This window comes from Marasmius oreades, chromosome 2, assembly GCF_018924745.1.
Source record: "Marasmius oreades isolate 03SP1 chromosome 2, whole genome shotgun sequence".
Taxonomy (NCBI): Eukaryota; Fungi; Basidiomycota; class Agaricomycetes; order Agaricales; family Marasmiaceae; genus Marasmius; species Marasmius oreades.
This window is the reverse complement of record NC_057324.1, coordinates 3,124,146-3,152,016: the sequence shown is the minus strand read 5'-3', so window position 1 is coordinate 3,152,016 and position 27,871 is coordinate 3,124,146. Positions and strand designations below refer to the sequence as shown.

The 27,871-nt window shown below is 46.7% G+C and overlaps 10 protein-coding genes and 1 non-coding gene across 11 annotated transcripts; 6 read left to right on the top strand and 5 right to left on the bottom strand.

Annotated features, from left to right (window-relative positions):
* Positions 1 to 48: 48 nt before the first annotated feature.
* Positions 49 to 1,689, top strand: E1B28_004790 (uncharacterized protein; the record flags this gene model as incomplete). Its single annotated transcript, XM_043149311.1, has 8 exons — positions 49 to 148; positions 207 to 255; positions 310 to 538; positions 589 to 700; positions 765 to 930; positions 993 to 1,113; positions 1,181 to 1,288; positions 1,353 to 1,689. 8 exons carry the CDS (start codon positions 49 to 51, stop codon positions 1,653 to 1,655), a joined length of 1,188 nt encoding a protein of 395 aa, XP_043013915.1. The 3' UTR covers positions 1,656 to 1,689.
* Positions 1,690 to 1,879: 190 nt separating this feature from the next.
* E1B28_004789 (uncharacterized protein) lies at positions 1,880 to 3,516 on the top strand. Its single transcript, XM_043149310.1, has 7 exons — positions 1,880 to 2,055; positions 2,110 to 2,196; positions 2,264 to 2,465; positions 2,530 to 2,687; positions 2,746 to 2,833; positions 2,892 to 3,328; positions 3,386 to 3,516. Exons 1-6 carry the CDS (start codon positions 1,969 to 1,971, stop codon positions 3,326 to 3,328), a joined length of 1,059 nt encoding a protein of 352 aa, XP_043013914.1. The 5' UTR covers positions 1,880 to 1,968; the 3' UTR covers positions 3,386 to 3,516.
* On the bottom strand, positions 3,346 to 5,393 carry E1B28_004788 (uncharacterized protein). Its single transcript, XM_043149309.1, has 8 exons — positions 5,077 to 5,393; positions 4,882 to 5,030; positions 4,747 to 4,822; positions 4,439 to 4,692; positions 4,317 to 4,384; positions 4,230 to 4,257; positions 4,020 to 4,155; positions 3,346 to 3,964 (listed from the first exon to the last, which is right to left on the bottom strand). Exons 1-8 carry the CDS (start codon positions 5,173 to 5,175, stop codon positions 3,476 to 3,478), a joined length of 1,299 nt encoding a protein of 432 aa, XP_043013913.1. The 5' UTR covers positions 5,176 to 5,393; the 3' UTR covers positions 3,346 to 3,475.
* Positions 5,394 to 5,422: 29 nt separating this feature from the next.
* E1B28_004787 (uncharacterized protein) lies at positions 5,423 to 8,767 on the top strand. Its single transcript, XM_043149308.1, has 7 exons — positions 5,423 to 5,911; positions 5,969 to 6,242; positions 6,300 to 6,373; positions 6,445 to 6,510; positions 6,571 to 7,392; positions 7,444 to 8,235; positions 8,291 to 8,767. Exons 1-7 carry the CDS (start codon positions 5,645 to 5,647, stop codon positions 8,696 to 8,698), a joined length of 2,703 nt encoding a protein of 900 aa, XP_043013912.1. The 5' UTR covers positions 5,423 to 5,644; the 3' UTR covers positions 8,699 to 8,767.
* Positions 8,768 to 9,793: 1,026 nt separating this feature from the next.
* Positions 9,794 to 18,341, top strand: E1B28_004786 (uncharacterized protein). The gene is made up of 25 exons (XM_043149307.1): positions 9,794 to 10,453; positions 10,504 to 10,592; positions 10,644 to 11,144; positions 11,215 to 11,537; positions 11,596 to 11,880; positions 11,942 to 12,101; positions 12,152 to 12,244; positions 12,309 to 12,788; positions 12,847 to 13,077; positions 13,137 to 14,339; positions 14,398 to 14,902; positions 14,953 to 15,424; positions 15,474 to 15,756; positions 15,806 to 15,903; positions 15,957 to 16,037; positions 16,088 to 16,292; positions 16,345 to 16,539; positions 16,595 to 16,886; positions 16,945 to 17,142; positions 17,192 to 17,316; positions 17,363 to 17,454; positions 17,502 to 17,624; positions 17,688 to 17,860; positions 17,913 to 18,217; positions 18,275 to 18,341. The coding sequence occupies exons 1-25, from the start codon at positions 9,877 to 9,879 to the stop codon at positions 18,308 to 18,310; spliced, it is 7,125 nt and encodes a 2,374-aa protein (XP_043013911.1). The 5' UTR covers positions 9,794 to 9,876; the 3' UTR covers positions 18,311 to 18,341.
* E1B28_004785 (uncharacterized protein) lies at positions 18,274 to 19,392 on the bottom strand. The gene is made up of 4 exons (XM_043149306.1): positions 19,355 to 19,392; positions 19,065 to 19,296; positions 18,964 to 19,000; positions 18,274 to 18,898 (listed from the first exon to the last, which is right to left on the bottom strand). The coding sequence occupies exons 1-4, from the start codon at positions 19,382 to 19,384 to the stop codon at positions 18,427 to 18,429; spliced, it is 771 nt and encodes a 256-aa protein (XP_043013910.1). The 5' UTR covers positions 19,385 to 19,392; the 3' UTR covers positions 18,274 to 18,426.
* Positions 19,393 to 19,999: 607 nt separating this feature from the next.
* On the bottom strand, positions 20,000 to 21,552 carry E1B28_004784 (uncharacterized protein; the record flags this gene model as incomplete). The annotated part of the gene is made up of 4 exons (XM_043149305.1): positions 21,069 to 21,552; positions 20,909 to 21,006; positions 20,514 to 20,856; positions 20,000 to 20,465 (listed from the first exon to the last, which is right to left on the bottom strand). Exons 1-4 carry the CDS (start codon positions 21,494 to 21,496, stop codon positions 20,000 to 20,002), a joined length of 1,335 nt encoding a protein of 444 aa, XP_043013909.1. The 5' UTR covers positions 21,497 to 21,552.
* A 936-nt stretch (positions 21,553 to 22,488) lies between these two features.
* Positions 22,489 to 23,493, top strand: E1B28_004783 (uncharacterized protein; the record flags this gene model as incomplete). The annotated part of the gene is made up of 1 exon (XM_043149304.1): positions 22,489 to 23,493. One exon carries the CDS (start codon positions 22,489 to 22,491, stop codon positions 23,491 to 23,493), a length of 1,005 nt encoding a protein of 334 aa, XP_043013908.1.
* Positions 23,494 to 23,536: 43 nt separating this feature from the next.
* Positions 23,537 to 23,618, top strand: E1B28_004782. Its single transcript has one exon. It is a non-coding gene; the product is annotated as a tRNA-Ser (tRNA).
* Positions 23,619 to 23,786: 168 nt separating this feature from the next.
* E1B28_004781 (uncharacterized protein) lies at positions 23,787 to 24,986 on the bottom strand (the record flags this gene model as incomplete). Its single annotated transcript, XM_043149303.1, has 4 exons — positions 23,787 to 23,866; positions 23,916 to 24,042; positions 24,104 to 24,567; positions 24,635 to 24,986. 4 exons carry the CDS (start codon positions 24,984 to 24,986, stop codon positions 23,787 to 23,789), a joined length of 1,023 nt encoding a protein of 340 aa, XP_043013907.1.
* A 259-nt stretch (positions 24,987 to 25,245) lies between these two features.
* E1B28_004780 (uncharacterized protein) lies at positions 25,246 to 27,816 on the bottom strand. Its single transcript, XM_043149302.1, has 4 exons — positions 27,497 to 27,816; positions 26,859 to 27,434; positions 26,065 to 26,799; positions 25,246 to 26,001 (listed from the first exon to the last, which is right to left on the bottom strand). Exons 1-4 carry the CDS (start codon positions 27,788 to 27,790, stop codon positions 25,543 to 25,545), a joined length of 2,064 nt encoding a protein of 687 aa, XP_043013906.1. The 5' UTR covers positions 27,791 to 27,816; the 3' UTR covers positions 25,246 to 25,542.
* Positions 27,817 to 27,871: the final 55 nt, after the last annotated feature.

The window sequence follows — 27,871 nt, the reverse complement described above, 5'->3', positions numbered from 1 at the left end:
GGGCATTAATAAAAAGCGCAAATGAAGACTCTTCGGACAAGACTCACTATGTCCGAAACACCACCCACTGATATCGCCATCTTGGAGAGCATTGGCAATGACTTGGTAAATCTGATCGTCTGCACGTCCACCGAAATTGTCCTGATCAGTGAGTTCTTTCCCGTTGTTTGTACTCTCTATCGCTTTATAATGCAATTGTTTTCCAGCCATCTACTCCATGTTGGTGATCAAAGCAACTTCCATCTTGTTGAGAATGTCAGGACTCCTCTTGCTCTGCTTTTCAGTTCACTGAAGGGATTTCCGCTACAGTCATAAACGCAACTCTGGAAGAATGGGCCCAGCCATAATGCTGGTCGTCGTGTATCTCATGTACCTCATAAACTTGACCTGTCTGATCATCGACCTCGTGGATCTCGTGGCTGAGGTCAAAATCACATTGGTGAAAGACCCGGAGGTGGCGCTTGACATAAAGTACACTCGATCACGCGACTTTACTGCTCGCAGACTCGCGGCCGTAGATGTGCTTTATGGATATCTGGTGAGTTCTAGTGGATTATGTCGCTGGACGGCTACTGACTTCTAGTAAAGACCTGCCTTGGGGATGGTGTCATAGTTTGGCGAGTGTACGCTTTCTGGGCTTCCTCGCACATTCGGCACCTGATTATGGCCGTTCCCGTCGCCATGCTGTTCTTGTCAGTCGGTAAGTTCAGAATTTTCGTTGAACGCTCGTTGCTCACAGAGGAGATTGCGGTCCTGTTATCCAGCGTGCTCAATGATGTTGAGCTATTGCGTCGGGCGTCTGGGTCCTGGAGAAATCGTTCTTGGGGCTGTCCTCCATCCCCAGTTTTGCAGGGACATACAGACCGTGTCGTATGCCATACCAGCGGCTACAACTGCAATAGCTACATTGTTGATTACCATTAAGGTCTGGTAAGTTCAAGTTGTGATTCGTCCCACGACCACCCACGATGGGCATTTTTCGACCCCTCCAGGAATCTAGTCAGATTTTCGGGAGAGAACAGAATATACGACAGTCGTATGTCGAAAAAGTCGAGACTAGAGAAAATCGTGATTCTATTGATCGAAAGCGGGGTGGCTTACTTCCTATTCTTTGTAAGTCTTGGTCATTTATTGTCGGTTCATCAAGGGGCTGACCTTGATTGCAACCTGAAAAATATAGCTCGCGCAAGTCATCCAAATCGCTCCCACCGTCAGAGACGCCATCAACGCTAAACCTAATTTTCGCTTTGCGACAAATGTTTTCATCTATCAGACTAGCAGTATAGTGGTAAGAATGAAAGCTCACATCGCTCTAAATGCTCGGAAGCTGAATCCCCTATTAAAAATTCCAGGGACTGTACCCTACAATTATCATCTGCCTCGTTCATGCGAACAAGTCCGCGGTGAACACTACTCTGTATACAGTGACGAACGTCGGACGCGAGTCCAAGAACCACCCCGCACATGGCGGTAGAAGATGGGCCATCTCATTGGGTAGTTTTCGAGCTGTTGTTCCAGAATCATCCGTGGATGCATCTACTGGAGGAGATTTGGAGTCTCGAGGAGGAGAGTTGGAATTGAAGGATTTGCAAATGCAAGCTCATACTAGTTCGCTCGATCAAGGTGATGATATGTTGACCTCGCAGAAGCATTAAAAACGACGGGCGCGATTGTTGAACTTGAAGTATCTGCCAAATTTTGGTTCTCTATCAGTGTATCATTTAAATTTGCTAATGTAGTGATAAAATGGAATCTAAATACATACCACATTAGTTAAGTATGGACACATTGCTGTTTCGCTGCAGTAGAATTTCAATTCGAATACGAGATCATGAGTCCGAGAAAGCAAGCGCCGCGGATCGTTTGAGCGCTTACAGCACTTACTGTTACTGACACCAACATCCACGTCGCCTGTCGTACCTTGTACCTAAGATACCCCTCACGTTTTATCCAACCGACTTAATACTTATGTCAACGGTGAAGAAAGAAAAGGGTCTCTCCGGATCGGAAGGGGTGGCGAGAGATTACAAATATACCCAAGAGATATCACAAATGGTGCGCTGCGTTTACGCTCACGATACATAGACAACACTTAACTCAATGAGACAGATGTTTGTCTTTGGCGAAGTGCAAGATCCCAATCACGAGACTGTCAATTTAGTCGAAGACATCGTTCGTAGTCAACTTATCGAACTTGTGGGTTTCCGTCTGTCCTCAACCGATAACGGCTGTTGTGAATTGACTTCGACTTCTTGGAGACCAGATCGTTCAAGCCAGAGCACTGGCAATTCGACGCGGTGCTCGTTATCTCTCTGCAGAAGACCTGATATTTCTTATCCGACATGACCGAGGAAAAGTTAACAGGCTTCGGACGTATCTATCGTGGAAAGATGTGAGGAAACATGCTAAGGATTCTGGTGGAGATGGTGGAGGTGGAGTAGAAGATGCTTTAGAGGATGGTGAAGGTGCGTTCTTTGTTTTCTTTGACAAACGCCTTCTTTCCTCACCATGTGTTCCTGCCACTTCTAGATAAATTGGAGGCAAAGGCACAAAAGATTACTATCAAACTTCCTTGGGAAATCACTACTATCTATTCAGAAGTTTTGAAACAGAGTGGACATCAATCGGACGATGAGGAGGATGAGGATGATATCGAAGCACACGAAGCCTCTCTACAACGGTTAAAGGTGCGTTTGACAACCTTCGCCCATTTCTCGTACAACCATAGCTAATTTACCTTGACAGGAAGCCGACGATGCTACTCGACAAATGACACGTGAAGAATATCAGCATTATTCAGATTGTCGTCAGGCATCGTTCACGTACCGTAAAGGTATGATACTTTCGACAATCCCTTACAAAAGTCTTACATTCAACTGACCGACAATCAGCTAAACGTTTCCGAGAATTCCTAAACCTCCCTTCCCACCTCGACCTTCGGGCGAACGATGACACAGTTGACATCGTCGGTTTCCTTGCCTTTGAGATGGTTCGCTCCCTAACGCTCGCAGGATTAGAAGTGAAAAAATCATTAGAAGAGTCATTCTTGCGGGAAGATTATACTTCACCTATCATGGGTAAACGAAAAGTGAATAGCACGCTAGGAGGTTCGGAGAAACGAAGGAGAGAAGAGTCCCCTGATAGAGAAGATTATGCGTTACCTGTTAATTCGCTGTTTCTCCCTCCACCGGAAGCTAGGACGGCACTGAGGCCGGAACATATTCAAGATGCCTTTTCGAGGATGCAAGGCGATTGGGCGCATAGGAGATCTGCGGGAATGCATAATTGGAGAGGGGGGTTGGTTCGGACTAGGGTCACGCTTATCTAGGTATCATTATCCAGACTTTTTTTCGTTTTTCTTTTGATTTTCCTGTAACATTTATAGCTAATTGTCCGGATGATTTTGTATGTGTAGGACTATACATGATAATGATACAGAGCCGTTTATTCACCCTTTTCATCGTTTCCCGTCAAGTTAGAACAGTAACGAAGCAGCAACTTCTACGTTTCCACCAGCAGCATCCAACGTACTGATTGCAATCTCCCTAGTCACACCAAGGTCCATAATCACTTTAATATGTTCTTCAGGGTGCTTTGATCCCGAACTTCTGACAGCTCTCGGGTTATTGGATTGTCGTTGAGCGGAGGAACCTCCTCCGAGCGTATTCCCACTTCCTGAAAAACTTGAGGGTTGACGTTGACCGGGTCTTGAAGGACCAGAACCAGAACTGGAGCCAAGTCTTAGACCGCTAGGTGCTGAGGCAGGCGCTGGCCCTCCCCCTACACTCGAAGGTCCTCCTGGTGCGGCATCAGCTGCCTCCTGCCTAGCACTTTCAGGGAGCTCATGTTCAGAAAGGAACCGCACTTCCCGTCCTTGTATCCTCAAAACCCCCTTTTCAAGGTCAATACAAGCTTGGTAGGATTTTAGCATGTCTAGGCCTAGAAGAAGGTCAACGGCTCGACCCTAGTTGGAAATTAGAAATGATAGTTGTAGCGAACGCTGGGAGAAAGCTACAAACCTCCATGACGGTTATGGAACATGGGAGATGTAACTCCGCGAGTTTAAGCTGGGTGCTGTGGATTCGTCCCAGTATGGCAGCTGTACCAACGCCTTGTGCGATACCTGCGAATCGGGTATCGAGGAGTCGCATGATGCTGGGAGCGGGTGAGGCATTAGAATTCAGGTGTAAGATTGAAGAGAGAGAGAGATATCAATGAGCCTCTCGTACCCGCAGTATTCCGCACATTGAGGTGTCACTTTATGGAACGGCACCCTCAATATTGAAGGGACCGGAACAAAAGTAAGGTTTACTCACTGATAGTACGCTGAGCTCCAGAATCAACAAACGCTTTAACGGGTTTTCCATTGATTTCAACGTCGATACTTTCAGATGTCCTTTTATTTGACGAAGAAAGAGGGGGAAAGGTAAACACGTACTAGAGCATAGTTACAATCCCAAAGCTTTCCGGAGAATACTCAATCGCATGCTCCAAGTTCTCCATCACCGCTGCCTGTCTTATGGCTTCTTCTATTTTCCTCTGCGCCTCGACGTCGAAAGGATCGGCGTTTAAATGTTCTATCTCACGTTGCCGGGCTATTTCTGCGTCGTATTGGCGTTCCCGGGTTTGGCGAAGAAGTTCTGCGAATCGGGTGGGGTTGGTTTGGGCTGCTTCTGCAAGTTCGGGTTGAGTCTATGCATGATGAGTTTGAACGCGGAACTGAGGGTGGAAGATAAATGCCCTCACTCGTCGTAAATCATTCATTAAGTTTGGATCTCCCAATAACTGTAGCCGCATCATTTCAGCGTCGTGTTCCAGCGGTCTGACAAGTACAATTTCATGAATCCCGCGGTGCATGCTTTTCCCTCACCAGATACATACCTTCCACCGGCAACATTCGGAATCTTTCTCTTCAACTGTAAAGTTGCATAATGACCTGTGAGTCCCAAGTCTCGTACTGTCGTGCCTTTTGTGTTGTTCAAGTCTCGTCCTTCGTGTGATATACTTTGTTCTGAGACTGGGATACCAGACTAAACAGTTATCGGTAAGGGAATTTTCAAAGAATGACCAAGTTACCTCGGCTTCCAACAACGCCATGACGTTCTCAAATTCCATGCCTGGATCGATTTCGATCGTGAACGATTGTCCGATTTCAGTGAGGAATGTGAGCTCCATGGTTGGGACTTGTAGGAGTGTGCCGTTGAGTGATGGAAAGGAAGGTCTTGAGGAAAAGATGACGCAGATGTGAATGGAGTGGATGAGGAGATCGATGGAATTACTAGCAGAGGTGTGAGAAGACAACTGGTCGAGGTGATGGCGGTTCTGCTTCTAGCAGAGGTAGTGAGAAGTCTTACTTTGTGAAGGGGTTAGAGTGGTGAACGTAGTGAGCAAAGAGGATTCCCGTTATATATCTACATTTTGTCGCTCGCTCACTGAGTCACTCTCAGAGTCGGACACGAGAACGTGCTAGGACGTATAGTTATGAGTACTAGGATGCGTCACTGTCCTCTATTCTGACTTATGCGGCAGCATACATGGCAAGTGCGCCAATCGTAAATAGTCCTTCAGCCTTCAGGATCGTAAAGCGTGGCGGAGACGTCGGCCCGTGCTTCCCCAAATCTTCTGTCTCTTCAAGCCAACGGCCATGGTCAAAGGCTCCCAGCTTTCCCAACTCAAATCCGCCCTATCTCAGGCGGGCGTTGTAGGGAACGACCCCCAATCAAAGAAACGAAAACGTTCATCGCCCACAGAAAAAGACAAGGAAAAACGGGCTGCCAAACTTGATGAAATCCAGCGCCGTCTTAACCCATTCGACACCAAGGTCACGAAACTCAAACACCATGTCGCCGGTAGAAAGCTCAAAGGTGTTACCGGGAAACCAGCGCAGAGTAAGATGGCTGGCATTGAGCAGGTGTGTGCGAGCCGCTTTTGTCAGAAATGGACAGTTAACACCCGTTCAAAATTCCAGCGGAAAAAAACCTTGCTCAAGGAAGTTGAAGAGAGAGGTCGCGCTGGAGGAATTCTGGACCGTCGGTTCGGTGAAAATGATCCGACTATGAGCTTGGAAGAGCGTATGTTAGAACGGTTTACGAGAGAACGCCAACGTGCTTCAAAGGGCTCCGCGTTCAATTTGGAGGACGAAAATGAACTCACTCATTATGGTCAAAGTTTGGCGGATATAGATGACTTTGATAATACAGGTCTGGCTTTAGATGATGACGACGAAGAAGATAACGGCTCAGGCGAGTTGCAACTCTTATTCGAAGAATAGAATTTTATTCTAACTCTTTGATGTATAGGACAAATCGACCGTGAAATCGTGAAACACACACATTTCGGTGGCTTTGATGTGGATGAAGACGACGGCGAAGAGGTTAGCAACATCCACGAAACCTGGTACACGATCCGTCTACACCGATAGATTGACGACAATCATTTTCACAGCCTGCCCAGAAAAAATCAAAAGCAGAAGTAATGGCAGAGGTAATCGCGAAAAGTAAAGAGCACAAGGTAGAAAAGCTTTTCCTGTAGGAGAAGGAGATTAGCTGATCGGCTTTTATACACTAATAGATGCTCAGACAAATGGAAAAAGACCACGTAGAGAATCTTCGACACGAAGTGGACCAAGACTTTGATTCCATTCGTGGCCTACTCTTTGCCACCGAATCAGCACCTCAAGGAACCGACGCCAACGCAGTAGCTCTCGGGATACGGAACATTGATACTGCTCTACTAGAGGACAAAAAACTCGATTATGATCAGAACGTCAAGGAGCTCATGTTTGAGAAGCGTGCTAAACCGAAGGATCGAACGAAGACGGAAGAGGAACAGGCTCTTGGAGAGAAAGAAGCTCTTGAAAAGGCCGAACGACAAAGAAGGAAACGTATGTTTGGTCTAGAGGACAGTGATAATGAAGACGAAGGAAACAAAAGGAAGAAGCGGCAGCGTGGTGGAGATGATTTGGAGGACGATTTCATGGATGAAGTCATTGGCTATACGGGGCTTGGGGCGGGATTGGAAGGAGTGGGTTCAGGTCGCGATAATGAGGAAGGGGAAGACGAAAAAGATGAAGATGAAGATGACGATGAAGAAGGGGAGCTTGAGCAGGATGTTGAAGATGAAGAGTGGGATGGGATCTCAGATGAAAGTCATCAAGACTTAGATGGAGATGCGAGTGACAAGATCTCGGTAGCCCCAAAGAAGAAATCGAAGTCGTCGAAAACCGGGCAGTCTGGGCAGGAACTACCTTTTACCTTTCCATGCCCCGCATCCCACGAAGAATTTCTGGAAATCGTCGAGAACGTACAGGAGGATGACATTCCTACCGTCGTGAAACGGATTAGAGCGCTACACCACGCGAGTCTGACTCCAGACAACAAAATCAAGCTACAAGTAAGCGAGCGTTTCGTTTTCGTTACTTTGTTCTTACGACATTTTGTCTAGAAACTGAACGGCGTGTTGATCGACCATATTCTCTACGTAGTCTCACCACCTCAACCGAGACTCAACCTGGCAAATTCTCTCCTACCGCATTTGTACGCTCTCACGCGAGCGTACCCCATTCAATCCGCGGAATACTTTATCCACAAGCTCTCCATCATGCACAAAAACCTGAAGCGTGGTCTGTCACGAGACCCTTCTGATCCTGCGTCCAAGACATGGCCGGGTCTTCCAGAATTGACCCTCTTTCAGGTTATCGGTACAACATGGCCAACAAGTGATATGAACCATGCGGTTATATCTCCTACCCGAATCCTTATGGCGTCCTATCTCGGCCTATGTCGAGTTCGGTCTCTGGAGGACATCGCCAGCGGCCTCTTCCTTTGCACGTTATTCCTTCAGTTCGAGCAACTCTCGAAACGGTTTGTTCCAGAAATCATCAATTTTATGTTGAACAGCGTTTTACACCTCACGCGTAGTCGGTTCAAAGATGTCAAAGAGCTTCCCGGGACGTTTCCTGCTCCTGATTTTCGATCAGATATAATTCGCAATACAGTGGTCGGGTCGAAGCTATCGACATTGGGAGAGCAGGGAATAGAGAGAGCAAATTTGCCCAAAATATTGCTTGGTCGACATAGCGGGAGTGACAAGCTTAATTTGCTTGCGCTGTCTTTGGATCTTCTTACCAGATATGCAGACGCGTATAAAGGGCTAGAAGCGTTCATAGAAATTTTTGAACCGGTGTTGGAAGTGTGTGAAGGTCTTGATGTGTCGGAACGGGGAAAAGAGATACAGGTATTCCCGCCTCTTCATCCAACAGTGCTCCTCTCTTGAACCAATTCCCGTATAGCAACGCCTTTCCTCTATTGTGGAATCTCTCAGTAGACTTCTCAAATTCGCTCGAAAATCACGACACCCACTGACGCTCCAGAACCACAAACCTATTCCCATCCCTTCATATGTCCCCAAATTCGAATCGACATTTTCTTCCTATCTTCGTGCTCAAGATCCAGACCGGGAGAGGAACGAAGCTAATAAGTTGCGCAGTCAGTATAAAAAGGAAAGAAAAGGTGCTATACGAGAATTACGCAAAGATGCTAGGTTTTTGGCTGGAGTCGAGCAGGCTAAACAGAAGGAGAAGGACAGGAGTTATAACGAGACGTTGAAGAAGGCGTTTACTTCTATTGAGAGTGAGAGGGCTGAACAGAAAAGTATGGAAAAGGAGAAAGCGAAAGCGAAGCGGAGAGCGGGGAAGTGATTTTGTATGTGTAGTGTACCTGGGCATCATACTAACACAGGAAGAATTGAAACGTAATTCATATGATTTACGTTATGCTTTATATTAAAATTATGAAAAAAAAATTGTACCATAACGCCGGTGCAGTATGTTGACGCAATGTTTCTTTTATGTTGATAAATTTTGTAGGATTACGCAAGGATAAAGGGAAATGTTTATTCTTCCCTTTATGGTATAGATTATTCTGACTTTACGCTAGACTCATACACAGCTTAGCATAATCCATACCATAAAGGGAAGCATAAAATTCAGCATAAACCTTTTTCTTTATTCTTCCACAATCTTGCAAATTTTATTAACATAAAAGAAACATCACGTCAACATCTTGCATGGGCGTTACGGTACAATTTTTTTTCATAATTTTAATATAAAGTATAACGTAAATCATATGAATTACGTTTCAATTCTTCCTGTGTAATTTGGTGAGCTTGCGAGCCCAATTATCAGTAAGGGCTTCAAAAGGACAGTGGCACTGCCACTGAGCATACATGCAAGCGCCCGCGCCTCGCTAGCGGCGTGGCGCTTAAATGTTGTGAATCAGTACTTTGTTCTGTTTTCAGAGTATTTTACACCTAGCATGCCCCAAAAATTTAATTTGAGCCACTCACTGCCATAAGAAAAGGCCTTGGGATTTTAGAAATGTCAGTCTCAGATTATTACAGATTATTGACCAGTAGAAGTAAATTACAGCTTTAGCTTAATCAGTTTTCCTGGGTTTCATTACTGCACATCCTCTAACAATGCATACTTTTTGCACCTAACCAACAGTCCGGGGGTATGCATTAATATTAAAGGAAATAGGATCTGAAATACTGGAAAACGATGTCCAGAGGTAAACTTAATAAGGAGAGAACAAAGTGAAATGTTCATTTATACAACGTGTGCCATATCATGCATGCACCTCAAAAAATTGGAATATAGACTGAATTATGTACTGAGATATAACAAGTTCAACTGTCCCTCTCTAGGGGTCATCGATGCATACACCCCGGGAAACCATATTTACTGTGCCCGCTGATGAGTTTGACGCGTTCGCGTTGTTTGCACGTGTCGAGGCTTTTGCTCTCTTCCACATTCTCGTCCAATTATGATCATGAACATGCAACACTGATCTTTCATAAACTCACGACTACTACAAGATGTCCTCTTTGCAACGAAGCAACTCCTCGATGACCTTCCAATCTTCGGACTCGAACACAAAGAACTTCATAGTCGCTCTACAAAACCTTATTGCGGACAAGCTGAGTGGCAATATTGAAGAAAACGACAAGTCTTCGTCCGTACAACAGCTAGTCAACTTCATTAACGGCCTTTCCGGAGACATCCTCTCCAAATTCTCGTATACAGACGGTGCGGAATGGCAGAATATGGGAGATACAGTCAGAGTGGTCGAGCTTTCATTGGAGGTCATTCAACGTGTCGTTCCCCGTGCTCGGAGTGTATTTTTTGAGCAAGTGGGGTTTCTGAAGGCTTTGATTGTTCGTTTGATCTTAGTTTGCAACTCATTGGATCTTTTCGCGGTGGAAGCGGAAGGAGACGAGGCCGTCATAGCTAGTGGGGCGATTGAACCGAAATTGTTGAGAGATAAAGCTGTTCTGACGATTGTTTCTGTTTTCCGGTGTCTTGGGAGTGAAATTCCTCGTGGATTGCGAACTGAGGATTCGACTCGAAAGGCGCTCCGTGCGTTGCTGGAAGAGATGATTGTAACGTGCGAAGGTGTGCGCAGGATCTTTTTGTTTTCATTTGTACTGAAGGATTTATGGTAGGACTTTCGCAGTCTCCACTTTTGATTGACCTTCCTTGCACTATTTCCCTGTTCAACGAGCCTCGTTTCCAAAAAGTCGACCTCAACGAGGTCAGTCCCTCGTTTGTTCGCTGCCCTGCTTCGCTAACTTCGACGTAACAGGATGAAACTCGTATCCCTCAGAACGTTACAATAGCAAACGCGACAGAAATACCTAGGTTCGCAAGCTTGGTCATCGACATTGTGATGAAGACTCTGTATCCACCCCTCCTATCCGACTGGTTTCTGAGTGAATTGAATCGAAGAGCGACTGTGCTTTTGTATAACGTGTTCGAACACTGTATAACGTCATATCCCCCGACCACCCCCGTCATTGCCCAGGCACTCGCTAGGGTTGTATCAGCTATCCCTCCGCCTTCAGATCTCACTGCGCAAGGGATCATTCAAACGCTGCACAGTTTACCCATCCGACTCCTCCGATATCGCCTATCGACAGGTATCAGCGGTGAATGGGATCCTGTCGATGCCTACTTTGAACATGCGATTTCTCAACCGACACCGACGTTCTGTTTACCTACCAAGTCGGAGTTTTTAGAAGTAGTCGGGTGTCTTTCTGAACCCATGGACGGAGATTCACCTACGGGAGAGGATCACAGTTATAAGGTACGTGCCCGCCTTTATCGTTCAACCAAGCACAATATCCCTTTCTGAGTAAAGTTTTTTCTCATTCAAGAAACTTGCTGCCTCCTTCGTGAATACTTGCCTGTCTCGATATAACACCGACATGATCGTTTCCGTGAAAGAAATAATTCAGGGTGCTAATATCGGGAAACTCTATCTTGAAGACATTGTCAAGACTATTGACCGTCGATGCGGGGATTCTTCTCAAGCTGATATTGTCACGATCGACGTTATTTCAACTCTTCCTTGGCGAAGGCGACTCATCACATTGGCTGAATCGATTATCAAGCCCGACAGTATTGATTGGATGGACGACGACGACGATGCCCGATTTGTTCAGAGGGTCCTTACAGCTATTGCAGCTAGGGTCAGAAGGTACATACCTTTGTTTATTTTAGGCTTTCCCCTCTGACGTACCCTTTTCGAACTCAAGTCCTTTGGGAAGTGACCTGACAGTCGCTCTACAGAAACTACAGGACATTAGCAGTTTACTTCCGGACTTTGAAGGATTGGCGACGATTCCGTTTTGCAGAGATATCGCTACGTACGTCTTGGGTGACGACCATACGACTGTGGAAGTGCGGAAGCTGCTCTTTAAAGTTGTTTCATCGATGTTGCGGAGACACACGGCTTCCGATCCTGAAATGGATTTGAAAATTATTGATATAGTGCTAAACGGATTAAAGGATCGAGATAGAGGTGTCCGTTTGAACGCTGGGTATGCTTTCTCCAACGTTTTCTGCAGGATTTTCTAGAAGCAAAAATTGACCCTTACTCAGCATAGCGGCGGCGGCTTTCGTGGAACTCTTTAATGACGGACCCGAGAATATATGGCCCCAGCTTGATCTTTTGTTTGATAATTGCTATGCGTTAGCTGCGACTACGTGTCCGAGTGTTCTGGAGACGCTTGTCATAGCGGTCGGAAGGATGACTAGGCTGGTAGCCCCGGTTCTTCGTTCGATAACTATGCTGAACCTTGTAACAGGCAGTCCCACCAGGATATTCTTGGACAGGCCCTCTGCCTCCTGGTCACTCTGTTGAGCCACAAGAACCTAGCAGTCAGGGGCAATGCTTACATTCAGGTAAGTGATGTACCTCATACGAACGGAAGGGACTTCATGGGGATCTGACCCGTTACAACCTCAGATTGTCACAGCGGCGAAACATCACAAGAACGTTTCGGCATATACGTTGCTTTTACCTCATTTCGATAAGCTAGCTCCCTATCTGGTCTCTAAAATATGCACCGACAGGACATTACTGATCGAAGCATGTAAAGTGCTTGTCATGGTCCCGAGCGATTTCATCATCGTCACCCTTCCGCGGACTTTGCCTGTCATTTTTGCAAACCGTGATACCAAGGTGTTGGATGCTCTGGCCAAGGAAATTAATAGTAAATCCTCGGCCATCCTTATGAAACACGCCCACGAAGTTTTGGCCCACATCTTTTTGCTACCAAATGCGGAGCAAACCGATGAAGCGTTGAAGTTTGTGGTTAGAACGCTTAGCGCTTCAACTGGCAGCGGATCTATCAACACGCAAAGCGTTGTGAAGAGTTGTGTCGTGCCACTTTTAGCTGAGATTGTAACGAAGCTTGGGCATGAAAATCTTCAAAAGGCGGAAGAAGTAAAGTGGTTCTTACACCTGAATAATTGTTTTAAACTTCTCAATCATCTCCTTTCAGGCTTTAGTGGCTTTGAAGAAAGTAGGAACGATCCTGGGTCCAACCCCTAACGCAGCTACAGGACCAGTAGGATTCCTTATGACCTATATCCTGGGTATCATCAGTACTATCAACGATATGTTGCAAGACGTTCAAGGGAAAAAGTCCATCGGAAGGAAACGGGAAATCCTCCGCAGTATAGGAATCATTATTGAACACATAGGCAAACCGGTTGCAAATGTTGCCCCTCAGGTACGGTTTCTTCGGTTCAAGGTCAGTTACATGCTTCTCATGTTACAATCAACCTGCAGATTATAGCAACTTTCCAAAGCATGGCTTCTATACCAGAGCTTTCCGAGGCAACTCTTCAGAGTTGGCATCGCTTTCTTGTCAAGTTGGAGGTCAAAGATATAGGACCGTATATTGGCTTGACAAGTGCCGTGCTCGTGACTTGCTGGCCGAACTTTTCAGCACCAGCGAAAATCATTGCGAAAGAGTCGCTACATTATATCATAGTAGGGTTGGGCCATGAAGAAGAACTCGCCAAGTACATTGGAGATCTTGTGGAAATCCCTGACATCCCTGAGCTGCGTTCTATTCGTGAACAACTACGTAAACTTCATGGCTCCCCTGCACCAAAAGACGTCCTTTCGCGGATTCTTAGTCGTAGCAAGACGGAGAATCATGCCGTAGTTGTGCAGGGGCTCCGCGAGCTGAAGGACTTCATGACAAACACTCACTCGGGTGTGACCAGAGAGCTTTCATCCGGGGCGACGTTTGATCCCTTAATTGGTGAAGTCCTAGTGACGTTGCTCAATGCTGCATCCCGGGAGGCTGATGATGGAAATACAATACGACTTTTATCGTTCGAATGCCTCTCCATCCTAGGGGCGGTCGACATGGACCGATGTGAGATCGCAATGAAGGATTCAGACCCGGGTGTCACATCTAATTTCGAGGATCCAGAGGAGAACGAAACTTTAATTAAACATCTCATCACGCAAGTTCTAGTCAAAGCGTTTCGCTCGACTAGCGATCTCAAATATCAAAGCCATCTTGCTTTCTCCATACAGGAGCTGCTGAGGCTTTTGGGTGGACCCAATAGCTTGAAGGTCATTAGGTGGGTCAAGTCTTTGCAAAAAGATGTAATGGAAACCATCTACCCGCTAATCCACGCTCGATATACCTTGAATCAGTTCACGACTCCCGACCCGACCTATCCTATCTATCCTACCCAGACAACTTACCGGGAATGGATACAATTATGGACTACCCATCTTATTTCTATGGTTTCGGGCCGCGCCGTTCCGATACTCAGTGTTTTTCGCTGCGCCGTGCGGAACAAAGATGTTACAGTCGCCTATAATCTACTTCCACATCTCATTTTGAACATACTGTCTTCCGAAAATGAACCCAACATCGAGAAAATCCGGTTAGAACTTCGCGCTGTACTGGAGGACCAGGTTAACACTGCAAGCCCCTCTACACCTGAAAAACGATTTCTCTGTGCACAGGTAAGATTTATGTCCTCCATCTTACTTGAATCCGTCCACGAGCTAATGAAATGAAAAGGCTATTTTCATGATTCTTGACCACCTCAATAAATGGGTTCGACGAGCTCGACAGGCGGCTAGTGGCAAGAAAGACCAACGTAGGAATGCCGCCTCGGAACAGACTCTTCGAATTAGCGTCATCGATAGCGTGTTGGGAAGTATTGACCATGATCTAATGGGTCAAGCAGCTTTGCAATGCAAGGCGTATGCGAGATCACTCATGAATTTTGAGATGCACATCATTAACATCTCAACATTGAAAGATGATCGCACTCAGGTTGAACTTGCCACTTTCTATGAGAAAATACACGAGATCTATGCACATCTCGACGAGCCCGATGGAATGGAAGGGATTTCGACGATGATCTTATCTCCATCCCTGGAACATCAGATTCGACAGCACGAAATCAATGGAAAGTGGACTTCTGCACAGAGTTGCTGGGAGGTACGGATTCAACAAGAGCCGAACAATGTCGAGTTTCACATGGGCCTATTACGATGTCTCCGTAATCTCGGCCACTACGGTATGACCAAACTTTGATTTACGAGCTTTCACTGAGTTTCAACCCTTCAGACTCGCTGAGAACCCATATCAGAGGTATACTCACGAAGCAGCCTTCGTGGCAATCATCCCTGGTCGCGTTTCAACTTGAAAGTGCATGGATGTTAGGCGACTGGCAAGATGTGGAGTCGACCGTCAAATTGAATGACACGAAGGAGCCTTCCATCGCCATGGCCCGTTTACTGTTGGCTTTGCGGTCCAAGGACCATTCAAGTATCGTTGAAGCCCTTTCTGAAGCCCGCCTCGTATTGGGGGCCCCTGTAGCGGCAGCGGGTGTTAAAGGATATCGACGCGCCTATGAAGCCGCTCTGAACCTTCATCTCACACACGAACTCGAAATCATATACAGGACGATGGTCGACTCCAATGGTAAAACTCTCAAACCATTGTCTCAATTACTTGAGGCTAGACTCGAAGCCACACTTCCGACTTTCCATACACGTGAAGCTATCCTTGGGCTTAGAAGGACTGCCTTTGCTTTGTTGTGAGTCCGACAGATGTTTACTGTGAAAATAAAACTAACTGATACGAAGTGGGGACTCAACCATGAAATCCCTTTCCACCTCGGAAGTCGGGCGTTCATGGCTTGCTAGCGCCAAGATCGCCCGAAAAGCTGGGCAATGGCAGACAGCATACAGTGCCATTCTTCAGGCAGAGCAAAATCACGCACAATTCTCGTTCATAGAGAGCTCAAAGCTCACGAAAGCGTCTGGGGAGCCATTGCGTGCCCTTCGTCAACTGGAGGACGCAATGAAAGTATTGGGAATCCTTCATAAATCACCTCAGACGGCCAAAAACGAAGCCATTTCAGCCAAGGTGAGCGTCGGAACTAGGTTGCTAAATAAGGTTGACGCCGCACCTGCAGGCCCATTTGTTGCGAGCGCGTTGGATGGATGAATCCGAGCGATTTGACGTGGCGACTGTTTTCAAAGCTTTCAACACTGCTACAGAACTCCAGCTAACGTATGTGTCGTTGCTTTATCCGTATCATAGATATCAAACGTTACCGCTAGCAGGTGGGAAAGTGGGCACTTCTACGTTGGGCGATTCCAAGATCAAAACTGGAAGAATCTTCCCCATAACGAGAGGTTATCGAGGTGAGCTGATTATACGTAGCGCTGGATCCCGGTTTTCTCATGATTTACAGTCGTGGCCTCAAGATGAACAACTATACGATCAGGTCTTACATAAAGGCAATCAGGCTGGGCTCCAAATATGTTTATCAGACGGTGCCTCGCCTGCTTACTCTCTGGCTGGATCTGGGAGAAGTAGAGAATGTCGCATCTCAAGAGATATACACGAAAATCAACGAAGTGGTTTATCGTGCTATCAAGGAATCGCCGATGTATAAAGTGGGTTTCAAATTTCTCCTCCCAATATCCGAACCAATTGCCTGCACTCCAGTGGTTCACTACATTTCCACAAATGGTTTCCCGGTTGGAACATAAAAATGGCAAAGTTCGATCAATATTGTTCAAGTTGATAGAGAATGTCATCAAAGAGTATCCTAAGCAAGCACTCTGGTTGTTTGCTTCTGTCTTAGGTTCCAAGAATGAAAAGAGGAGGGCCTATGGGAAGGACATCTTGGACAAACTTCGCGTGAGGTCTTTGGCATTATTCGCACGATACTTTGGCGCTGATGCTCATCCCTTAGAACAATCCGTCACTGTCCAGAACGAATGTCCGAGAGCTTATCCAGACGTTGGAAAAGCTGACTCATGAATTTCTCAACCTGTGCATCCATCCGATAACAGAAAAAACTGACAGAGACGGCAGAACCAGCTCAAAGTGGTTGAGCATGAAAAAGGTCTTCCCAGGACTGCAACGTTTAGGGACGTCAGATCTTCTCGTTCCACTTCAAGAATCGCTTACGGCAAGTCTACCTCCGACATCTTCTGCGGAGTCAACCCACCAACCCTTTCCATCCGATGCGCCAACTTTTAACGGTGTGTTACTACTCCGCCATTCTTTTCTTTACGGTGTTGAGTCTGAAATGTCGTGAAGGCTTCAAAGACGAGATTGAGATAATGAGTTCCTTGGCAAAACCTCGTAAATTGACTCTTGCAGGAAGTAATGGTCAAATTTATATGTTCCTCGCAAAACCGAAGGACGATCTGAGAAAAGACGCACGGCTTATGGACCTTTATTCCGTTATCAACAAACTCCTGAAAGGAAATTCAGATTCTCGTCGTCGGCAACTTTGTGGGTACATTAGCGTGATAAATACCCGGGTATTCATCCTTCTGTTCAGATATACGGACTTACGGTGTCGTCACACTTAACGAAGAATGTGGACTTATTCAATGGGTTCCGAATACTGTGCCACTTCGACCAATCCTCAACAGATCTTACACAGCGAAGGGAATTTCTTTTTGGGTCGGTGATCCCTTTAGTTTTCGGATACATACTGAACTGGTTTTAGTCTGCCGAGCTTCAAAGTATCTTCAAGAAGATGGGGGACGCCCAAACGGACGCTATGGCGGCGAAAATGTTTGAGAACGAAGTCCTCAAAAGGTGCCTCGTTTTTGTTCATTTAAAGTCAGTTTCTCATCATCGTACAGCTTCCCTCCTGTTTTCCATGAATGGTTTATCGAGACGTTCCCTGAGCCCACTACTTGGCTCACCAGCCGTTTGAACTATGGACGGACAGCTGCCGTCATGTCAATGGTTGGCTTTATTATCGGGTGACCACCACGTTTGTATTATCTTCATAGAGATCCGGTTTCTGAAACGATCGTTTTACCAAGGCTTGGTGACCGCCATTGCGAAAACATTCTTCTGGACGAAAATACTGGGGACGTCGTCCATGTCGATTTCAACTGTCTATTCGACCACGGTCAAACGTTGACAACGCCGGAAAGAGTGCCATTCAGGCTTACACAAAATATTGTTGGTGGTCTCGGTGTCATGGGTGTCGAAGGTGTGTGCACTCTTGAGAGAGGTCTCGGGCTAACTGATGTGTATTTTGCTAGGTATCTTCCGTACAGCGTGCGAAATCACCCTCCAATTGCTACGCGATAACACAGACCTTCTTATGAGCATTCTGGATGCTTTCCTTCATGATCCTTTGGTGGATTTCGAAGAAAAGAGGAGGGCACAAAAGAAGTACAATAATGACCTCAAGAAGTTTGCCAGAGACGCCCTTGATCCCATCGAGAAGAAGTTGAAAGGTCTGACTAGTACCGTGAGCAAAGAAAAACACGCATATGACAAGGAAATTTCAACGAGTAATCTCGTTCAAATGCTCATCCAGGAAGCGATGGATAACAAGAACTTGGTGCGTGCACTATATGTCAAGTGAAATTGATTTACACCCTCAATCGTTTGTTTACAGTCACGGATGTATGTCGGATGGTCGCCGCATATCTGAAAACTTTGTCGCGAACCCCACTACCCTTATACCCCGTATCCACTTCGCTGGTTATGATACATATCTTGCTAACTAATATACAGTACAAATATCCAATACATAGACAAGTCACTTTCTCAGCTGTTGTTTACCCGACGCCGCAGTTGTTCCAGCTCCTTTTCCTTCTCGATGAGTATATTTCGCCAACGCTCTTGCTCTGCTGCCACTTTTTTCTTCGCATCTTCAAGCCGTGCTGCTTCCTCCTTTTCCATCAACCTTGTGAACTCCGGAATCCCGCCTCTTGAGGCCTCCAATGAACCCGGATTTGCCAGGTGAAAGGGTACTGGTCGCTTTTTGACAGTCGGTAGCGGTGTGGGAGGATGTGCGGTAAGAATGTTCAGGAAGTTCTGGAAGGGGTCATTGAAGACCACCTCGTCGTACTGCCAGGAATGAACAGGGCCCATCTTCAATGCAACTTCGGGCGGTGGTATTTCTGGTTCACCAGTGACGGTCCATGGATGTAGTTTGAGATGGTGATATAGAACCATTGGTTTTTCACCAGCTTCTGTTATGAAAAGAATACGGATTTGGATCTCAAACTCGCCCCATCTGTGTATGGGATTGATGATTCGTGAATTTAGCGTTTGGCTTGCTCATGAACAGAACGCCCTCACCCTGTTTCTGAGACCTCGAAAGGCGGTTTGTCAATATCTGAGCGAGTGGCAAACTTTAGTTTTCTTGAGAAGTCTAGTCAAAAATGGGGTAGAAGACTTACTTCGCGTTGCATTGGTATAGGTATCATGTAACTTGAACGTAACCCTTTTGATGAAGTAACTCAAGTCGTCCGCACCGCCAACGATATCTGAATCAGGTGCTGAAGCAGCACTTCGTACGGCCACGGTCCATTTGTGTGTATGATCTGGTGGTATATTGCCCCCTTTTCGATCCTCCGTTGTCAACAAAGTTGCTGTGTTTCCGTAGATGATGGGTCGAAATATGCTCAAGCCCTGAATATCTCCAACATTATGAGAATTTTAGCATGGGAACAATGGAAGTAAAACATACTCTAACGCGGACTTTTCCGTCGTTGGACATTTGTGAACGTCGCGGTCGAGAACGAGGCCGGTGACAAACTCCGTAAAAACCCGAGTCCTAACCACTCATCTCAACCCACCACCATCATGCTCGACGCAATCTACAACCGTGCGTTACTTTTCCACTCTCACTACCCTTTTCCTTTATTTTTGAGGATGTGTGACAGGCCCCTACCATGTTATCGAGAAGCAAAAACGGTACCAGGTCTGTAAACAAGAAGTATTGTGGAAAATTCCACTCAACCACAACCTTTACTCAGAATGACTCACGTCCGCTTCACTGGCGTGCACCTCGTCGTGGCATCTACCTTCGTACATCATCTTTCATCTAGTCTGTTCGATCATTCAGACCTAACTTCATTTTACAACAGGTCTCTTCGGCGTCGGTTTCACTGCTGCAGCTGCAGGCACTGTCGTCGGCTTGTACGCGTTGATTAAGGTGAGCAGTCTACCATGTCAAAGATTCGACCTCTAATCGCGTCGTTTGTTCGTTAAAACAGGGTTAATAGAACTATTGTAACAACCAACATCTTGTCCCTCGCACCGCGTGAATTCAAATTAGCAGAGAACAGCATCATTCGCTCGACGTACTCGATCTCTACAAGATGTAATAATCCTAGAAGACAATTTTCTTTCCTGTCGTAGGAACAATGGCCGCAGACTGACGTTTAGCTTGAGCAAGAGCAGCACCAGGCTTCGGTCGGTGACGCGGTCCCTTTTGCCGCGGGCCATCAGTGCCCTTCCTAGGCCTCTGTTCATGACCTGTATCAGCCGCCTCTTCATGTACATCGATCTGGACCTGAGAGTCCGTCCCAGACGCTTCAGTTATCGAATAAGAGGTATCCTTCTCGGAGGGTTTATGCTCCGGACGTGAACGTGGTCTCCCCGTAGCACGGTCGCGAGGTTTCGATGGCTTTTGCTTGCCCTCCCCGCCGCCTACGTGTTGTTTGTTGGGCCCTCTTCTGACAGCACCCGCAGAAGCATACTCAACGACGAGGTTACGTCCATTCAGGTGATGATTCCGAGGATTAATTAGGGTAGAAGTGGCGTTGTCTACGCTTGAAAAGTCCACGAAAGCGAATCTGAGGGAGAACTTAGTAGTGAGAATTTATATCAAGTCTCCAACCCACCCTTTGCATAGTCCACTGTCCTCAAACGTGCCCATTCGGACTCTTCGTATCCAAGGCTCGTTTTCGTTTGTAGTCTTGATTTCATCTCCCTCACCCGCTGCTTCAACTTTTCTGTCTTTTTCTTTCTTAGATTTCTTCCTGTGCGCTTCGAGGAGTTCTTTTATTTGATCCTCGGTGGTTTCGAAACCCAGATTACCGATGAACAGGGTTGGCGCAGGCGGTTGTTTCTGGACGTTCAGGATCTTTCGGGCAGTTTTGGACAACGTTTTTCCTTTGACAGCACTAGTTTCGTTTTCAGGACCTTCGACCGACGGGCTGGCAGGTCTCCCGGTAAAGTCGTCTCCTACAAAAGATACAGTCAGCATAGGCATGACAGACAAGAATTTGCCACTCACCGTCCTTGATAAGAAGTTTCCTACCGGTTAAATGCCTTTCGGATAGGGTGATGGCAACCATTTTTGAATCAGATGTAGCAAAGTCAACATAGGCGAACCTGGTGAATGGAGATTGGTTCTGAATACAACAGTGAAGCGGCGAAAAATGAAAGCTCCTCACCCACGATTCTCTCCCTTCATTCCCGGTCTCGTCCCAGGTTTCATGGGCATATGAATCCGCGTTATTTCTCCAACACCATCAAAGAATGTTCGCAGATCCGCAGGAGTTGTTTTGAACGACAAATTCCCAACCCATACTGAGTTTTGCCTTTGCGGTTTTCCTTCTGTATTTGTAGAGGAGGCAGTTCCATCTGCAAGTTTGCGCTTCTTGGATAGTGGCTCTTTTAGTTCCTTTCCCTTTGTTTGTGCTAGCCTTTCCTTCCTTTTCCGCCGTCGTTTCTCGGCGTGCGATAGAGGTAAAGTTGCATCTTCAGCTTCGGATTCCGAAGACGAGGTTGTACTATCAGAATTGTCGTCCGATTGAGGTTCTGCTCGTTTACGTTTTGTAGGTGGCTCGAGAAGGAAGGAGGATGAGGGAGAGGAAGACATTAGGGGAATTCAAAGTTGATTTCGAACGCGTATTTCGACGTTATTTCGAGTCTATTTCGAACTTGATTTCGTCTCGAAATCAGGTCAAAATCAGCTTTCAAATGGGGAGTTCAAAGTAAATTAGCTGATTTCGGCGTGCGGCAGGCACTGTGCCAGGCGGAGTTTGAATATTTGAATAGTGCCTCATGTATAGGACCCCTGGCAGTGCCCTATGAGTTCTATCCGGACGCCAGCCAAATTTCTATCCGGACACGCCTCAGGCATTTAGCGCTATTTTCTGGGGTCCTACCTGGACCCAGTGTACCGCTATTGTTTTCGTTATCTTTCATTTTCATCTGGTCTTCATGACTCGTACTACGGATCTGGAGCATCAGGATGCTGCCGAAGCCTTCTACCATACATTTCTTACACGACCAGAGAAGTAGAGGGAAAATTAAGACTTTGACAGTGATGCGGGAAGGAATTGATAGCGTTTCGATACCACGAAGTTTTTTTTAAAACTCAGCCCAAACCCCGACAACACGCCGAGGAGCCTGAAATCAGTCAACGAAATCAGTGTGAAATGAGCAAGTTGATTTGGGTTGATTTAGAACGAAATGAACTTGGAATAGACTCGAAATAACGTCGAAATACGCGTTCGAAATCAACTTTGAATTCCCCTATTATGGGTTCCAAGAAACTTCACACGCCTTTCTTCCGACTCCGGACCCTCTGTGTCTCAAGGACGGTCGAACAACCTTTCTTGGACTACAGACAAGACGTCTACCTAGCGCAGCGCGTGCTGCGGCGCAGGAAAGGAGGAATGGCCAACAGGAACATTAGCCTCCTATACGAGCACGCAGCAAGTTATGGGTAGCTCACGTCAACGGTGACAGAACCGCACTTGTTTTTGTTTTTCACGAACTGCGGACCCATTCAAAATTTTTTCTACTTAGGTGCACCAATATCCGACTGAAAGCTTTTAACCAGCATCAGCCCCCACCCCGCCCACAATGACTACCGATACTTCAATTTCATCTGAAAAATTCCTCACCCTCCCTGACGGCCGTACCCTTGCCTACGCCGATAGCGGTAATCGCACCAGTCCCACCATCGTCTTCTTCTTTCATGGACTATTTGGCATCGGGCGAAGCGACCACACCACGGAGACATTTCGAGAATCAGGTTTTCACATTGTGACGCCTACCTTACCTGGCTTTGGTCTCTCCAGCCCGCGAGACAAAACGATACCTTATGCCGTCGCCCTTTCTCAAACTATCACGGCGCTGATCGATCACCTTCATCCAAACGAGCCCAACTTGCGTATTTATCTTGGTGGCGGTTCGTACGGGACCGTCCACGCGCAAATGCTCTACGGGTTGCCTTTTGATGTGTTTCCATATGGGAAGAATATTGTCGGGTGTATGCTACTGGCACCTCTTTCTCCATTCAAATATGATACTCAGTACACGAAAGGGATGATTTGGAGTAACTGGATCGGTGTTGGACCACCCTCTCAGATAGTCCCTTTCCACCTTCTCCAACGACTTACGGCTAAAGCCATCGGTATGAAGGTCAACAGCGTGGATAAAGCCGAGGACTTCTTGCGAAAGATGTTGTTTGACACGGCTTCCGAGGCGGAGAAAGCCTCTTTCCTTGCTTGGAAAGAGCGAGAAGGAATTGCTGATGGACAATGGGAGAGGAAGATGGCAGAAAACATGGTCAAAAGTTTTGCTACGACTTGGGATGGGTTTCTGGAGGCTTCAGACGTGCTTCATTCGGATTGGGGATTTGAACCAAAACATTTGGATGAGGAGCATATCAAACGGCCGTTGGTGGTCGTTGCTTCAAGTAGTGATCCACTGGGACCGCATATGGCTATTTGGATTAGCGAAAACTATAAGAATTCGACGCTGAAGTGGTTGGATGGGGGACATATTGCCGCAACGTATGCGATGAACGACCTTTGGAAGGAAATGTTTGTGGAAGTTGAAAGGACTAGTCGATCGGCCGAATGACCATGGATAGATTTATGTTATTACTAATAGCCGAACTCCTCAAGGCGCTATAGCCAAGTGGTTACGGCGACAGATTAGAAATCTGTTCCTCTTTGAGGGCGCAGGTTCGAATCCTGCTGGCGTCGGTATTTTGTGCAATCTGTAGTTTTCGCTCAAATGCACGGTAAGTTACTATTTCAGGAACATCATGACAAATACTTTTTAATATTAACTATAACTATAAGTACTGATGAGGTCTTTGGGACACAATACTATGAGAAAGAAAGCTGAACCAAAAAGTTTCTTGTTGGTCTCTACAAATTCCATGCCTGGAGTTTGGCCTCAGCAAATTGCGCTGCTTCGTACCATCGGTCATCGAACATCATATGGTGACCTATTATGAATTAGAATAGTTGAAGACCACAGACAAAAACTCTACTTACCAGAGCCCTCAACGGTATCAGTCGAGCAACCATACAAACTGACGAGTTCCTTCATGATAGGAGGTGTCATCAAACGGTCATTACTAGCGCTGATGATATGCACTCTGTCTAAGACGTTCGCTTTCACCTTGCAAAACAGGTTGATATGGCAATTGGGAAAGCGACTCTAGAAGAAAGAGAAAACTCACCATTTCGGAATCAGTAAATTTCATCGTCATCGATTCTGCCCAACCTGCACTCTCTTCCGAGCTCATCTGTTTAAAGAAGTCATCCAAGTCCTCCTCCTTATACGTATCAGAAAAGAATGCCCTTTTCAGCAACGCGGGCGTGGAGAGTGGACTCATATTATCAGCACCCTGCCAGAAAAACCTCGGGAATAACAACCAATCAAAGCTTAACCATTCGCGGTAGACAGAAAGGCCACCGGTAGGTGGAAAAGGAGCGAGTAAGATGACACCGGAAAAGGTGTTTGGGGGTAAGGTCGCGACAGTAAGTTGAGATTCTCCACCTCCAGCAGAATGTCCAGTTAGTACTGGCGCCGGAGAGGCGGGATGGGCCGAGACGATATATTTGGCTGCCGAATCAATGTCATGGACTAGGTCAAAGCAAGTCATCGAGTTGAAGTTTTCTGGGCGGTAGGAATGACCATGACCTACACCAGAAAAAGGAAGACAATGATAATATAAATGCAACATTCCCTTCCATAACAGGACACTCACCACTTAGGGAGAGACTGTACACGTTCCTCCCTTTCGAAGCAAAGTAGGCCGCCCATCGATCATAACATCGCGCACTACCCATTCCTCCATGAACCATCAAAAGCGGTGCTTTTCCTTCATCTTGGGCTTTCTCGTTCGTTAGAAGTTCAAGCTTCCCGCCGTTAAGCCCATCCACAAAGATCCGCTTGAAACCTTCCGGCAGTGGTTCTTCAACACGGATCTTGCGAAGCCTTCTACCGACGGGTCCGGGTCCTTTCCGCAGACCAGGCAGAGCAGAGAGATATGTGAACGTGCCAAGGACAATTACAGTAGCGGCAATCGCAATTGGGAGTCGATGTGAGGTGGAGGTCATCGTTCGAGACGTCTAAGGTGAATATTGGTGGGCGGATAATAGCGGCGAACGCGTCGTCTTATCCGCGATAAGTTGACAGCTTTCGTAGGTTTTCGTCCCGAATTTCTCCGTTGACACACAGTGGATATGGTCTTATGGCCTGAAGCAGAGTTCATGAAGAGAACAGGTTCCATCGGTTCTTGCTCAAATACAACGCGTTCGTAGGGTTTCTGTGACGGACGTTGAGAACCAAGTATCAATCGGGTCCGTGGAGTTATGATCATGAGCAAGGTAACCGAATGATTTTCATCTTATCTTATCGTTCTTCCCGAATACTCGAAGTCTGAAAGATGGCGAAGTTACATACACATAAGAGGTATATGATAAAGGCGGGGGAACACTACGTCAGTAAATACTAAAACATTATACATGTTAGTGAAAGAAAGATTAAGCAACCTCATTGGTCTTGTTCGGTGGATATGATGCCCGTTCTGTATACGTATATCTGTCCTTGGGCTCTGTAAACGTTTCTAGATCTCGCCTCTTCATCTTAATATATCGCGGTACTCCCTTTTTCCTACTGCACTATCGCTTCCCCCAGCTCGTCGTCGCCATCATCCTCCTTGATCATCCCAACCTCATACTCAGCACACACATCCCACCGTGACCCCTCCGCCGCCGCACTCACATATTTGACAAATCTCATCACTCTTTCATCCCTCAATACCAATAGCAGTCTGTTGAACCCAGGTTGTACCGTGAGCAGCGTGCTATCGTCCTCCATTTCATCCTCTTCCTCATGTTCAACATCCTCCAGTTCGATGTCGCCATCGGCGTCGCATTTTGGAGGATGAGGTGAGTTTCTTTCCACTTCTTTCCGCTTCCCATTTCCATTTGAATCGACACTGATAGCTGGATTCGTGATGTGACCATTTGTATCCTTGTGACTACCGTTTGCGAGTCCATCGGAATTTTTGTACGTTCCCGCACGATAAACGGCAGGATCGTCTTCCTCGTTGTGAGGGGCCATGTAGCACTAGAAGATAGATGTCAATAGTCGAATATTCAGTATCGATGCAGATAGGAAAGGGCCACATACCTCCCAACCACCCCACTCAGCAGCAGCCCAGCCTCTTACCGATTTTTCGGGGTTACTAACCCTCCTTCTACCTCCTGAAGTCTCCTTTTCGTTGTCGTCAGCCTCCGGCGTCAGTCCGAGCACAACGTCCAACCTCGCCTCTGATTCCTCACTCGTTGCGAGAGTATAGTCCAACCCCGGTCTAAACCTTCTCGCCTCGACTGCGTGACCGACAGGTAATAACCTCGTCACAACCGCTAACCATGCTCTGAATGCTTCCGACGGAAACAGCTCGTCTTGTAAGACCCTCAATATTCCTGAGAGAGACGGATTCGCAGATAGCGGTGTTATACACGTCGCAGGAGCAGAAGGGGAGGGCGGAAGAAGGGTGCAGTATCGGTGCTTGTGCGGAGGACCTTTGATGGACCACGGACTTGAACCACCGACACCAGAACTGTGAGGGGGGATTTTATTTTCGCGAGAGGGACCCAAACCGTCAACGGCATCGACGCCGCGCAAACGTGGTTCGAGAGCCTTAGCGAGGTCATTGGAAAGAAACGAGTGAAGCTCTAGCGATGATTCGTTAACAAACCTAGCAGCGAGTGCTTGGAGGGTGCGAGGTTGTAAGTATACAGGGTTGAGGTATTCGGTGAGGCAAGCAATGTGTTCGGAGGAGAGAGAACTGATATCGTGAACAGACGATGCTTCCTCTTCTGGGGATGAAGAATATGTGTTGAAAACAGTTTGACTTGCCGCCTAGGATATTGAAGGGAGTAAATATACCACAAGTGAGGGTTGAGATGGAAAGAACGAACCAACTGCTCTCTGGAACTCTTCATTTCTGGTTCTTTTTCAGGTTCGTAGCCCTCCTCACCCTCCTGAGCAGCATGGAACCATCCGCTGATACTCAGTCTCTCCCGTCCATCCTCACCTCCTTCGCCGACAACCACCTCCTCCACTGAATGGAAACTCCTTCCAGGCTGAACCTCGAAAAATATGAACTGATTCCAGCTTGGAGCAATACTCTTCGACGGTATGTTTTCTGGCTCCAATGTGCCATCCGGACCAGGTCGAACTGGGTATAATTCTAGCGCGCCTCCGTATGAGGACGGCCAAACTTGGTAGTGCGGAAGAGGCATGTAGAGGATATAGGACACGCGACGTGTACCAATGACATCGTCATGGTTGAGAAGGTGACATCCTTTCGTGTATGAATTGACCGACATGTCTTGTTTTACACCTGAGAGAGGACCACAACCGGTGACAGAACGTAAAAAGGATCGGAACGCGTTCGAGTAGAGAGCATTGCGCAACTTGAGGATATTAGGAAGGAGCGAGATTTCAGAGTCTGTTAAGTAGTTCAGTGAAGCAAGATCGCCCGTTTGATTGACCTGGTTTCGGGTCAATGATTCAGGTGGGGATGCAGAAAGAAAGTTGATAGGCGCATACGAACCTTGTAAATGTCCGTCTCTTTCGTTGTAAAACTCAACTCTGATAGACACTCGTCCTTCACGTTCTTCAAGAGATCGTCTTGGAACAAAGTTTCAACAATAGCGTAGTGAAAAGGTTGACTTTCTTCGTATTCCTTATGTAGCCTCGAAATATTCTGATAATCTAGCACACCAGGAGCGAAAGCGGAGGTAACGCCCTCTGCACTTGCCGAGGGTGTTGTGTGAGCTGTCTTGAGCTTTTTAACGAGAGGTGCTTCTGAAGTAGGGGAAGCTGACCGTGCATTGGACTTGGTCATTGCTCCGAGTGGTGGGAAGGTAGAGGAAAGGTGGAGATAAACTTTTCTTTCATCAATGAACTTATTTTTATTTCCTACCCT